The sequence below is a fragment of the Mustela erminea genome, chromosome 4 (assembly GCF_009829155.1).
Source record: "Mustela erminea isolate mMusErm1 chromosome 4, mMusErm1.Pri, whole genome shotgun sequence".
Classification (NCBI taxonomy): Eukaryota; Metazoa; Chordata; class Mammalia; order Carnivora; family Mustelidae; genus Mustela; species Mustela erminea.
Window position 1 is genome coordinate 131,685,075 of NC_045617.1, and position 14,128 is coordinate 131,699,202.

The window sequence follows — 14,128 nt, forward strand, 5'->3', positions numbered from 1 at the left end:
GGGATGGATCCTGGGAGAAGGTGCTCAGGGGCGTGAGGCAAACGTTCCCAAGGTTCTTTTAAAAAAAAATTAAAACAAAAAACAAAAACTGGATCTGAAGGTGGAAGTCTTTGCAACTTACTCAAAATGACCACCAACAGGCAAAGTAAAATAAATGACAATGTATATTTTCCTTTTACTTACTGCAAAATGGATAGTGTGTTCTTTTTAATCTTCACAACAAAGAAATTAACTATTCATGGGGAAGACTTCCCCAGGAAGAGGTGGCTCGTTTTACACATCGGAAATCGGACTTTTGAGACAACTTTTCTGAAATCCCGGAATAAAAGAAGATTCCAAAAAAAGTTCCCTAAAATGAAACCTCACCATCTAAGCGTGCTCTTCTCAATTATGTTTCTGTTCAAAGCTTGGCTGGCACCGTTTCCAGGAATTAGCAAAAGTATGTGTTTAATAAGTAACCCTCCAATCGAATGGCCCTTATTTTTTTTCGTCTTATTTCCGCCCCGGGGACCGAGGAAATCCTGAAAAGCAGGGGCCGCGCTTGCCCCGCCGCCGCAGCTGAGCAAAAGGCCTCCGGCGCCGCACGCCCTCCCCTCGGTCGCCGCGCCAGGGGCGCTCGGGTCTCGGGGACCCCGCCCCTGCCGGCGTTCCCCGGGCCTCCGAGGCGCAGGGCGGAGCCGCGGGCCGGCGGGCGCAGGTGGGGAGGGGCGGCCCGAGCGCGTCGGTGACACCCGCGGTGGGGTGGGGAGGCGCAGCGGCCGCACCCCGCCCTGGGAAGAAACCCGCCAGGTGTGGCCTGGGCGCCGGGTGCCAGCGGGGAGGAGACTCGCGCCCCCACCGACCAACACCAACACCCAGCCGCGAGCCCGCTCCTCTGCGCCCTCGCCGCCCTCCGAGCCACAGCTCTTGCGCCGCTCCTGCTCCCCGCCCGTCGTCGTCCCCGCGCCCGACCTCCGTCCGCCGCACCGCGCTCGCAGCGGCCAGGACGGCCCTGGTGGCCAGGAGCGTCCCCGCGACCTACTGCGCGCCCGCCCCGGTTCCCAGTTTGGGGGCCTTCCCTTCGAACCCCCCACCCCACATTCTCCGAGCCCGCCCGCCCTCGCTTATGCCTCGGCGCTGAGCTGCTCTCTGAGTGCCCGCCGACATGAGCTGCAACGGAGGCTCTCACCCGCGGATCAACACGCTGGGCCGCATGACCCGCGCGGAGTCCGGTCCCGACCTGCGCTACGAGGTGACCTGCGGCGGCGGCGGCGGTGGGGGCGGCGGCGGCGGCGGGGGCACCAGCAGGATGTACTACTCCCGGCGCTGCACGGTCACCGACCAGAACTCGGACGGCTACTGGTGGGTACCGGCCAGCGGGCAGACACCGGGCGCCCGGCCCGCGGGGTCTCCGTGCTCTTCTCTCCGAACCCCAGCACGCTGGGACAGGGAGGGACGAGCCCTCCTCTGGTCGACGAAAAAAAACCAGGTCCTGCCGGAGGAAAGTGGTTTTGCTCGAGCTCGTGAAAGCACTTCCTGCTGGCTCTGGGGCAGCAGCCCGTGTCCTCCCGCCCCGTGCGCTGCTCACACCCGGGTGGGTGGGTGTGGGAGCCCGGAGAGGAGCGGTCCTTCCCTGCAAACGGGTTCTCCGTCCCAACCTCCTTGCTTCCCGCGAGCCGGGGCAGGAGGGTGGCCGGCGAGCGGTGCAGGAGGACGCGGCGGGCGTGCGGGTCACAGGGGTCTCTGCCTCCAGGACTCCTCCCCTCCACCCCTGCGCCGCCGGGCCCAGCTGGCATCCCCTTTGGTCCCGGCCGGCAGGTGGGAGGGCGGGCGGGGCTGTGACAACCAAACCCTACCTAAACTACTATTACCACAAGTAGAACAGTAAACGAGCGGGGATTCCGGCCTGACCTGTAGGCAGGGCTCGGATTCGGGGCTCCTCCGCCTCTGGTGGCTTATCCTAAATTCCTGGTCACCCCGAGACCACCCCTCTAGGGCGCCTGGCGGCTCCGCCACCCAGGGCTTTTGTAAGGAGGCTGCGCGTCCCGAGGCTCTGGGTCGGGTCTCAAGAAGGCCCCGCCTCGGTCTCCCCTGCCTCCCAAACTGAGCTTTCCGGCCGGAGCAGTCGCCCGGCCCCAGGTCCCGGCTCTGCCAGGACACGCCTGCCCCCTTGCCCCGCTGCGCCGCAGCCCCCGTACCTGTGGCCCTGAGCCTGCGCCCTTGGTTTCCTCCTTTTAAAAAAGCCCAGAAGGAAGGACCTCGGTGTATTATTGGTAGCCGAGCGCGGGCGCAGGGTCTTCGGGTGGCAGCGGGGACATGTGGCGGGGTGGGCGCTGCTTCCCATCCGCGCCAGCCCGCGACGCTGGGGGCCTCTCCCGATTCAGGTACCCCGGAGGGACCCCCGGGATGTGGGGAGGGTCTGTTTCTCAGAATCATTGCGGAAACCGATCGCGGGGGTCGTTTGGGTGGGTGGGGGAAGATAATGAGGCTGCTTTTACTGGGTCCGCAGAGCTGGATGCCAGATGCCCACGGGAACCGTGAGAATTTTGCGGTCGGTGCCCTCCCCGCTCCCCTGCAAGCCCTTCCCCAGCAGGGCTTTTGGGAAACTGGCCTGCGTTCCAGAAAATTATTTACCTTGCCTGTGGCCTTAGGCTGGGGAGGAGCAGCCTGAATGCACTCCAGGAGTTTTTTGTTTTACCAGCAGATTTGAACGCAGGGACTGCTCGAGTTGCAACCTGTTTTCTGACCTGTTTTCTGCTTCGGTTTATTTATGTCTTTATTTTCCCGAGCATCTTGGCAATTGATTTCCTCTTTTTGAGTTAGCAAAGAATTGTCTCGATCTTGGAGCTCTTGTTTTTTGGACATAATGCACCCCGGGGAATTCCAGGAGACACGCACCGAGTACTAGGAAAAATGGGGAGAAAGTTTTGCCAGTTATTACTTTGGTTTTTAAGTTTGTTTTAAAACTTAGCCAACCGATTAAATCTGACACTTTACTTTTCCCTCCCAGTCTTCCTGTATTTGGTAAGCACGTTCTTTTAACCCACACATTTATAGTCCAGTCGGAATTTCGCAAGGATTCTTGGGCAGCAATTTTTCTTTTCTGGCATTTTATGAACCAAGTATTTCATTTTGATTTTGTATTTTTTTAAAAAATATGATTGTGTTCATTCAGAGTGCGTTTTTTTTTTTTAAATTGACAATAAACATTACTGGGTATTGGACTATTTTGGTTCCTCGGCCTCTTGTAGAGGTAAATTTGTGAAGAATTATGTATCCGCTAACGAACTGTAAGGATCCTTCACGGAGACACTAAGTTTTGAGGAGGATCAGTGTTTTCCCATAGTATATACCTTGTGTTCTGTTTTTCCAGCCTAAAAGCTGTTTATGAGTATGTCAAGTTTTACCTCTCTGGGAAGGGGAAGACAGACTGAAATTTTGAATTACGTAATTTGGGGGGAAGGCGTTTCTTTCTGCGCTTTGATGTTGATATCCCGCCCCTCCGCCCCCCTTCCCCGGCAGCGGCAGCGGCAGCGGGGCATCTTGCTTGGGGGCTGGAGTCATCGTGGGGCCCTTCTTTCTTGATCCAGTAATGGGGATTCTCCCAGCATGCCTGGCCAGCCCCTGGTGCGGCTGACCCCTCTGGAATGAGAATTAGCACGCGCGCGCACACACACACACACACACACACACACATCCCCAGCAACTGCTGACTTGTGGACCTTAAAAATAAGGAGAACTGACTGAAGAGAGACAGGACTTGCCCTGACACTTTTTTTTCTGGTGTTTTTAATGGTTTTGCACGGAGGGACTGTTGTCCCAGAGCATGTACTTTGTAGAAGGAGGATTGCATCTCTGACCCGACTGCCCCCAAATGGAGGATTAAGAATTCACTAAGTGCTTTTCTGCCCCCAAAGTCTTTCTAAATAAAGGTTTTTGTTTCTTTTTAAGGCACAAAAACTGGCATGGAAGCCATTGGTTGAATTTAAGCTTGTCTATTTAAACTGCCACTTTATTGTCTGAGTGATTATTTTTTTAAATAAGCGCGATTTTAAAGAATTGGTGTTTGTATCTAACCTTTCCCTAAGTAAACTAATTTGAGTGTGTAAAGAGCCTAAATCTCCTTTTTCTTTCTAAGATGACTTTAAAACATCTTCCTCTGTCTGTGCTTTATATTAAGAACACTGTCAGTTCTTAAGACAGTATTTTATCTCATTTGTGGTTCTTCCTCCTTCCCTGCTTACCCATCTTTTGTGTTTTCTTTATGGTAGGCTGAATGGAATCAAAACTACTTTCATTTCTTTTTCTTTACTCAGTGTTTGAAAGTTCAGTAAATGTTATGTGCTTGATGATGTAAGAGGTATATTTTTGAAAATTTAAACTGTGGATTTTGGTTGTATAGGATGTTATACTAATATGCTTTTTCGTTTAGGCAGATCTACGTCAGTCTTGTTCCTTTGGTTAAAAGAAATGACAAATCTGTAGTGAAATTTGGAGGCCAAGCGACAAAGTCCCACAGTTATATATTTTCCTGATCAAAGTGTGGATATTATTGGAGGATTAAAAGCCAAATAGGGTGATTAAGCTTCAGAAATATGTGGTCATAAAGTTAATGCTTACTTTTCTCCAGAACTCGTGATTTCAAAGCCAAAATACATGTGAACCTTACTTGATACAAAGTTTGTTTTAAACTATCTTTTAGGGGCACCTGGGTAGCTCAGTGGGTTAAAGCCTCTGCCTTCGGCTCATGTCATGATCCTAACATTCTGGGATCAAGCCCCTGCATCGGGCTCTTTGCCCCGCAGGGAGCCTGCTTCCACCTCTCTCTCTCTGCCTGTCAAATAAATAAATTAATTAAATTCTTTTAAAAAGAAGCCTCTTCCTTAGTGAGAGATACATGGGTCCATTTGCATTGAATTTTAAGGCTGGGGAGAGTGCAAAGGTGTACAGAAGCCTCATTCTTCCACTGTGGAGACCAGTAGAGTAAGATTGCCCTAAATCCCCAAGTCCATTCATGGCCAAGTTGGCTAGGGAACTCAAGGCTACTCCCCTCTGCCCTCCTGTCAGCCTGTGCCTTTAGACCACGTATCTTTTGTAGTAGACTGGACAGCCCTGTACTTAAACAACGGAAGTATCTCAGTTCCACTCATTCATTCATTCATTCATTCATTCATTCAGTAAATACGGAACATGTGGTGAGTGTTAGGTGTCAAGGAGAGTCAAAGGTGAAAATACAAAAACTTTTTTTTTTTTCTATGACAAAGACTTCTTGAAAGAAATGGAGTTCCTTAAAGGAAAATAAGCACCATAATACAAAAGGATGATGGACAGGAGAGTATCAGTGATTCCAAGGCTTCCTAAAGATAACATCTGTAGTGGAGGCACTAGTGAGATTTTATAAAGAAAGTGATGCTGAATTAGACTTGGGAGTGTTTCAGCAGGTCAGGATGGATGGGCAAAGAACATTCCAGGGGGAGAGAGGAGCACGAGAAAAATCTGGGAGACGAAAGACCAGGAGCACATATTCAAGGCCTGTAGAACAGTCTCCTTTCTGAGTGAGAAGCTGTAAGACATCAAGGAGGAAGGGCAGGTTGGGACCAGCCCTTGGGACACCTTGACTCCATGGTGGGGAATGTGCATAGGCAGAGGGGAGCCATTGCAGGTTTTCACGGAAGCCGAGGGGTAGAGTCCTGCACTGAAGGAGCAGGGAGCTCAGACTGTCGTAGTGAGCTGTAGGATGGTTTCTGTGCAGCTGTGTGCTGGTCTGGAGGAAGGTGGCTTAAGGAATCCATCAGGCAGTGAAGGAGAGAGGTGATGAAAGTCTGATTGAGGGTGGTGGCCTGACCGTGGGATAGGAAAGTGGTTGCGGCCGGGTGGAGTGGAGGCTGCCCCTGAGAGCTGGATGCGAGAAGCCAGGGAGAGTCTGAGAAAACAGGCTTGGAGTCCAGTGACTCACAGAAGGGATCTTCTAAATATTTTTCTGGGAAGCGATTGCAAAGTAAGATTCAGTTTAGCTTAATCGAGAGCAGATAACACGGACATGGTTATTAACTTTGAGTAAGTTCCATCTTTTATAAAAGTATCAGATCAGTGGTTAATAATAGTTACCATCACCCTGGAGACACCTGTGATGTGCCAGGTATTTTCCGTCCATTATTGGAAGGTTCCCATTGTACAGATAGTAAACTGAGGTTAAAGTAGTGACTGCGACGTGGCCCGGGTCACACAGCGAGTGAGTGGCTGAGCTGCGTTTGAATCCAGGATACCACAGTGGGTCAAGAAATGATCAAAAACCTTGGCTATTAGAATTATCTTTTGTACTTGAAAACTCTTCTAGCTAAAATGCTTTTACTCTGTTGCGTTCCTGTGAAATATTTATTTCATAACCATTGTACTCTTTTGTTATTCCTCTGGTAGGGTTTCCATCTGCTTAGGAAGAAACACAGTGTGATGCTGCCTTCAGCCAACTCCTGTTGGTCAGCCCTACAGAACAGCTTTCAACAGCAGTTAACTTTGTCCTCTAAATATGGGCATAATTTCATCGTAGTTCAGGTGACTAAAATGTCTTGGGAAAGAGAAAAAACCTGCTGATGGCCCTGATGGCTCAGAGCTGACTACCTAGGGTGGAGCAAAGGCGGGCTTGGGTGTGACTTGGGGAGTCCAGCTCAATCCTCAGCCAACCAGTCTTTCCAGATGAGGAGGTTCTAGAAGGCGTGCTTCAGTCTGGAGGCCATGCTGCTTACGGCCTGGCCCCACCCTTCCCTTTCCTCTTTCTCTGTCCTGCACTCCATGGGAAACAGTAGGTGTGGTTCTGATAGTGAAGGTACTGCCCCACAGACCCCCAAGTCTCAGTGAGCCTCTCCTTTGGGGCAACATCCTGGAGAAATGTTAGCACAGCCCAACCATTTACTTCTTATCGCCCGCACCTGGGACTGGACGGGTCCAGTACCTGGGAGGGCCTCCTGAAGGTGAAATCCACATTTCATGAAATTGATGATGCTTTAGCAAACAGATTTTAAGTGCTTGCTTGGAATCACATTGACAATTTTTTATTTATTTGTTTTTTAAAGTTTATTTATTTAGTAATCTCTATACCCAGCATGGGGCTCGAACTCACAACCCCATGATCAAGAGTTTCATGCTCTTCCAATTGAGCCAGCCAGGTGCCCCTGGAATGAAATTTTTTCGACATGCAAACATAACTTCCCTTGCTTCATCTGGCACCTGAAAAAAGTTGAAAAGGAACTGACTTCTTGAGGAATAACCAGATAACCTGTAAATAATTTTTTTCCCCCTCAGAATGAATGGGAGGTTTCTCTTAGGGGAATAATTCAAAATAGAAATTCTTATGGCATTAAGGACCAAATACCCATGTGTCATCCCCACTTAATGAAGGAAAAGAGGGCATCTTTTTCTGAATTTTCTTATCCCTTTAGTAAGTTTTGTGCTGTTAAAATGTGTCACCCTCTTTGAATCATCTCAAACTTTTTATTTCATGTCTTGTAATAATTTTGGGAACCTGTGAAATGCCCTATATTGAATACCTAATCCATTTCTTCTTTTTCATATTTTGGTTTGGTTTTTGTTTTGTTTTGTTTTTCTTTTTTGCCTCTCACCTTATCCCAATTGGTGCAAAATATCCTTGGGCAAACCTCAGAATTACACACTGAGACAAAAACACAAAATGCAAGATAAAACCGAAATCTCAGAATCCTATCCTCAAGGCAGCTGCAGTGAGGACTGGGTTTGTGCGGGACGTGGCCAACCTTCCTGGCTCCCCTTAAGAATCCCGACAAGCCCAGAAGGTGGGTGTGTTCCTGTGTGTTACAGAGGCAAATACTCCAGGCACGGCGAGTTAAGTCATTTTCTCCGAGTCACAGGCTGTACGAGCAGGAGTGGCTGAGCAGGGAATGGACTTTTGGTCTACCGACCTCAGAGTATTCATGAAATTAATGTTAGGTCTTCTGTTTGTCCCACAATGCTCCAATCCACTGAAAGCAGTGTGAGAATCATAAAATGGAAGGAAGTGGAGCTTTTATTACAGACGGCTTCCAAAGCTCCCGGGTGAGGACAAAATGAAGGCTTGGAGAAGACCCTATTTCTAAAATTTATAGGAAAAAACCCTTTTCTCACATCGTTGTGGTAGGAATGGGGGGTAGGGGACAGGGCAGGTGCGCTCCCTGACTTGGATTTGGAAATCAGGGTAAGGAGATGGTGGTCATATCCTTGGATCAGTCTTTTATTTACCTTTGTTTTTCTTTTTCGTTACTAAACCAAACAAACATGCATTCACTACCTTCTGTCTGCAAAACGAGGTTGTTAGGTGCATGGAGGAGTCAAGGGTGACTAAGATATGGGACTTTGCTCTCCAGGACTGGGGTACACAGGTGTGTAATAACTAGGGCAGAATAAGGGCGGAGGTGGGAACGCAAGAGCTCCAGGCAGGCGGCATGTGGTCTGTGACTTCCAAAGGATGGACACGTGACATCTCCACTGCATGGCATGTTTGATGTGTCTTGGAGGTGTGATACCGTCCTCCCGTGAAAAAGTAAAAAGATCACTTTTTCCTCTTTCAAGATCCTTGAAAGAAGCTCCAATAGTACATGTTAAAATGCTTTGAAAATTCTAAAGAGTGAAGCAAATGGGCTTTAAGACCCATATGAATGCATCACACAATTCTAATTTCCAACCAGTATTTATGGAGCTTTTCTGAGGCCACTCTTCGTCGAACCTGAATATATAAAGAGACATAAAATGCCATTTCTGGTACTTGTTCAGGACCCTAGGTTGATGGAATGAACGAAAGAAAGGCCAGAGATAAAGAGGGTGGCGGGGGGGTGGGGAGGAAGGGAGACAGAGGAAAGAAGAAGAGAAGGAGCCCAAGAGGAGAAAACGTGTATCCACAGAAAGAAATGCAGAATTCACTGGCGTGGGCCCCGGTGTAATGAACAGCATAGATACTATAAAATGACTTTAAAAAACAAAAAGTAAATATTTTAAAAAATTACCTTGTAATGCTGCATGCCTCTGTTCAAAATATTTGTCTTCTGTTTTTTTTCCTATAGTATTCTTGGCAGTGTTAAACTAGTGTCTTAAAACAGCTAATTCTGGGGACGCCTGGGTGGCTCAGTTGGTTAAGCGGCTGCCTTCGGCTCAGGTCATGATCCCAGGGTCCTGGGATCGAGTCCCACATCGGGCTCCTTGCTTGGCGGGGAGCCTGCTTCTCCCTCTGCCTCTGCCTGCCTCTCTGTCTGCCTGTGCTTGCTCTCGCTTCTCTCTATGACAAATAAATAAAATCTTTAAAAAACACACACACACACACACACAAACAGCTAGTTCTGAAGTCCTATTTTTTTAAAGAAAAGAATGTTTTTTGTCAGTAGTAAAATAAAAGATAACTGTCTAATATTGTTCACATATTCGTGTGCTTTGTCCCTAATATTTGGATTAAAATCCAGAACGCATTTTCCGTTTAGCCATTGTTGAAGGGATCTTTATGTAAACGGAACCACTACTTGTTTAAACAAGTTTCAGAATGAATTTTTTTTTTAAGTGTTTGTGTAGGCAGGTTCTTTGTCGTATGAACCGCTTGCCTTTGTAAGTTTGAAGATAAAAACCAGAATTTCAGAAAAGTTGAGGACAAATGTTATTTTTTTAAGGACAGCTATTAATTTTAGAAGTCAGTATTTTTTGACTGATCTGACCCAAGTGAGTTTTGTTTTCTTGTAGGTCTTTTTTTTTTTTTTTTCCCACATGACATCTTTTATTTTCCATGTCACTGAGTCACTGAAATGGGATTTAATAGGTGAACTTTGAGCTTGTTAGTTCGGTTCCCACCGTGGTTTAAAATCTCTGCACCCCAACACCTGTATGTACCCATAGTGAAAAGTTCTTTCCGGCCAGGGATTTTTAAAATCTTTCCATGCTTGTTAAATAAGTACATTTATTTAAAAATTATTTCTTCACCTATGATAGAACTGTGCATTTTCCCAGTCCCTGGATGAACTTAAGAGGAAACTTCCCTGCCATGAGACAGAACAAACGTGTATAATATTCTCGGTAGGAAGGAGTTCATTTGGTAGTTTTATGAAACAGTTACAGAAGAGTGAAGTAAAGAAATCTTAGGTATCATCTTGCCTGGTGGATGAGAAAACCCAGGTCTAGACATTTCTGATGTTAAAAGAAAAAAAGTTCCAGAATTGTTATGTGATCAATACAAAATATGATTTGACTCAAAAAGTTGTGAAGGGCGCATAACTGTAAAAAAACCACACATGTTCCCCGAAGCCAGCCCTCCCGGCTCTCCTGCTGAAGAATCCTACACCGCACAAAGTCAGGGGCCTGATGCCAGACCCACTCCATGAGTCACAGTCTTTTTGCCTGCCCTTCCTCCTTGATTTCAGTAGATCCATTTCTATGGGGATCTTCCCTTGGGCCAGAGACCCTCAAACGGAACAGGAAAGTGTATTCTCTTTTCCCTAGTCACCAAACCTCCGTGGGTCCTAGTCTCCCTCCCTTTGTGTCCTGTTGACAGACTGACCTATGGGAAAAAGCGTACACCCAGTTCCCTTTCTCACCTAGCTCTGTTTCCACAGGTTGTTCTGGGCCACACGTTGAACCGAAGTGAGAGTCTTAACAGATTAAAGAGGGGATGTGTAGATCTTGCTTTAAGAGCCAGGCAAAGTCTTGAGAAGTAGTGTGTCAGATGGAACTTGGTTAATTAGGTCATATTTTTCCTATAGACAAACAGCAAGGCCAAAGAATCTCTGTTATGTTGTTCTGACACTTAGCTTTTCCTTTTTTGTTGACTCTTAAAAAGATTCGATTTTCATGCATTTCTCTTGCTGAATAGTTGTCAGTGTATTCACTTAATTGCCAAGCGACACATACGGGGTTTTAGTGGCTATCTAGGGCATGTGTGGTGAACATAGGCAGGTCCTTTAGCAAAGCGTGAAGACCTTTTTTTGAGAATTATTAGCAGCATGAAGTTACCTGGGGCTTTGTTGTTGTTGTTGTTGTTGTTGTTGTTGTTTTAATTTAAATTCAGATGTGTGCAGGAGAGAGGAAGCAGTGAAGATGGCTTCTTAATTTATAGAGATGTACTGCTGTCCAGACAAATGTCTTCTAAAACTAGGAGGGAACCAAAAAAATGTAGAAAGTCCATCAGTATTTTAAGCCAACATATAACTTCCTCACCTCCCTTTTTGCTGGATACTGTTCACTTTTGTGTCATGTAACTAATAATTGGTTTTGAAGAAGCTGGTGAGTTTTATATTTTGTCAAGTGAACTTAGAATTGAGTGTCATAAACTCACCCTTCAAAAGACTTGTATGTACACAGTGGTCCATTCATTCACAGCTGAGTTGGCCTCCCTGCCTTTCTCTCTCTCTCTCTCTCTTTCTCTCAAGATTTTATTTATTTATTTGACAGACAGAGATCACAAATAGGCAGAGAGGCAGGCAGAGAGAGAGAAGGAAGCAGGCTCCCTGCTGAGCAGAGAGCCCGATTTGGGGCTCGATCCCAGGACCCTGGGATCATGACCTGAGCCAAAGGCAGAGGCTTTAACCCACTGAGCCACCCAGGCACCCCCCCCCTTTTTTTAAATGCATTTTTATTTTGGAATGATTTCACATTTGCCGAAAATTTGTAAAGCTACTGGAGAATTTTCCTGTACCCTTCACCCAGTTTGCGATACTTTTTACAACAGCACAAGTTATTAAGTCTTTTAAGGGACTCTGACTTTCCATTGCCCGAAGAGAGAGCCCTTTCGTTTGTATGCTGGGGACTGGCTTTCTTTGTGGGAATCACTTTGTGAACAGGATCGCTAAAAATGCTTCCAAACAAAGGTACTCTCATCCCTGTTCAAGAGAGAAAACAAAGATAATTACACAGGACCTTCCTGAATCGTTTTCCATCCTCGGGTTCTAAATGAGCTTTCTGTATTTCCCAGTTTTTTTTTTTTTTTTTTTTTTTCCCTTTGTCTCTTGAATTTCTTTCCTGTGATTCTAAGGCGATTGGAATTTTGCGCAAGTTTTGACAACTGATGGAGACCTGCTTACATCTCAGCGATGTAATGTGCCAGATTTCCTGTATCATTGCGCACGGAAGGAAGAGAAGGCCGCATTCACTGGGGGGTGAGGGGTGGGGCGCGCTGGTTTTGATGGGTGGGCGGTCCGGGCTGCGCTCTGCCCGGGCCTGCCTGGACCAGCGGTGTCATCACCCAGGAGTGGTTCCCAGGGAGAGCTTGGGTCCTCACCCACATACATCAGCTAGTGCTGGCTTGTAGGAGCCTCGCTTGCAGGGAGGGACGGCAAAGAAGTGGCAGGGAAAGTCAGTGCTTCTCCAGTGTGAAAAGATGCAGAATCAGGGCCATGGAAGAAATTTCTTGCGATTTCACCCCATCTGTGCATAATAGTATAGCCTGGATTTTACAACACCCCCCTTCTATTAAACAGTGAAAATCTTTCTTTACAGCACACACAGACACACACCCCAACCCCCAGGTACACACACTTGTAGGAGAAAGTGAATGCATCAAACAGGTGTCGAACAGTTTTTTTCTGCAGGTGTAGGCTTGCCCTGTCCAAGGGGCCTGGGTGCCTCCAGGGCCCTGTGAGGGACTCAGGCTTCTTGCAACGCATTTGGGAGACCTTTTCCTGAACATTTAAACCATAATTGAACATGCTTTAAATCTCTCTTAAGCTAAGATATAGGAGGCTGTGCCATGATTTAGAGTATCCCAGCAAATGACCAAGCAGGACTATTTTTATCATACCTTTTCTTTTGACTTCTATCTGAAACACATTACATTCCTGGCATCTCTTTCTTTAAAATATGGTACATCTACATTTCACCACCTTTCTTTTAAGATTTCTGAATGCATCTACCAGAAAAGTGTTTTGGGGACACACCTGGGTGGCTTTCTCCGTTAAGCACCTGCCTTTGGCTCAGATCATGATCCTGGGGTCCTGGGATCGAATCCCGCGTCCGCTCCCTGCTCAGCAGAAAGTCTGCTTCTCCGTCTCCTTCTGTCCCTTCTACCCAGCTCATTCTCTCTCCCACTGTCTCAAACAAAATCTTTAAAAAAGAGGGTTTCATTTGAGAGGTACATTTGGGTGATTGTCCTTGTAGAGAAGAATATTCCATAGGGCCATCTTGGAAGGAAAAGTGGCTTGTGTTTGTATTAGAGTTGTTTACATTTCCCTTCACTTTCCTGACACCGTATTTCTTTATCATTATTGTCTCCTTGTGATAGCAGAAAATACTTCCTTAGAATAAGCTCGTCTCGTGCCTCTAGCTGTTTTCCTCAGCCAGACTGGCCAGTGAAACTCTCATACTCTGGGTCTGATCCGTTGAGGTCTTCCCTTGGAGGGGCTTGTGCAGATAATCCTCATTGTGGATTATTGGGGGGTGAAGCAGGAAAGGTGATAGATAAGCTGCTAGAAATGTGTTTTTACAACTCAAGGGACTATTTCTGGGTTGGATCTTAGACCTGGAAAAAAAAAACTTTAGTAATTATTAGGCTAGTTAGTAAAATTAAAAAATGTTCTATAGATTAGCCAATCATATTCAGTTTTAAATGTCCTGATTTTGATAACTCTACTGTGGTTATGTAATAGAAAGTCTTTATTCTTAGGACACATATGCTGAAATATTTTGGCGTAAAAGCTTATGATGATCTTCAAGTGGTTCAGACAAGCGTGGGTATCTATAGGTAAATACACCTGCAGAGGGAAGAGGAGGATACAGGAAACATGTTCGCATTTCTGGCTGAAGGGTCTATAGGAGTGTTTTTGTTGCATTTTTGCAACTTTTCTGAAAGTTTGAAATTGTTTTGAAATCGGAAAAAAAAAATTCATGCCTGCTTTTTTGTTTGCTTCATCAGTCAAACTGGGACGATGTCCAGGCACCAGAACCAGAACACCATCCAGGAGCTTCTCCAGAACTGCTCGGACTGCCTGATGCGGGCAGAGCTGATCGTGCAGCCGGTGAGCTTGCTTGTCCCACTCCATTGGCCACATCTCGCTTTGTTCTCCGTTAGCGTCGCCTTATCCTCCTGACCTGTGCTTCCTCACTCATGACCCTCCTTCTCATACTTAGGGTTTAGAGATTATCTTTTTCTAAACGGACTAGAGAGGGGTGTGTATCT

The 14,128-nt window shown here is 46.8% G+C and overlaps 1 protein-coding gene across 3 annotated transcripts in view; it reads left to right on the top strand.

The window, feature by feature from the left end:
- Positions 1–1,045: 1,045 nt before the first annotated feature.
- Positions 1,046–14,128, top strand: part of DSP (desmoplakin) — a 45,542-nt gene continuing 32,459 nt past the window's right edge. The window contains exons 1-2 of one of the 3 annotated variants that reach the window (XM_032341054.1): positions 1,046–1,341; positions 13,865–13,967. In XM_032341054.1, the coding sequence (XP_032196945.1) occupies positions 1,145–1,341; positions 13,865–13,967 (300 nt within the window). In that variant the 5' untranslated portion in view covers positions 1,046–1,144. Of the gene's footprint in view, positions 1,342–2,069; positions 2,364–13,864; positions 13,968–14,128 lie in introns of those variants that run through there. The other 2 variants (XM_032341057.1, XM_032341056.1) reach the window with 2 other exon arrangements.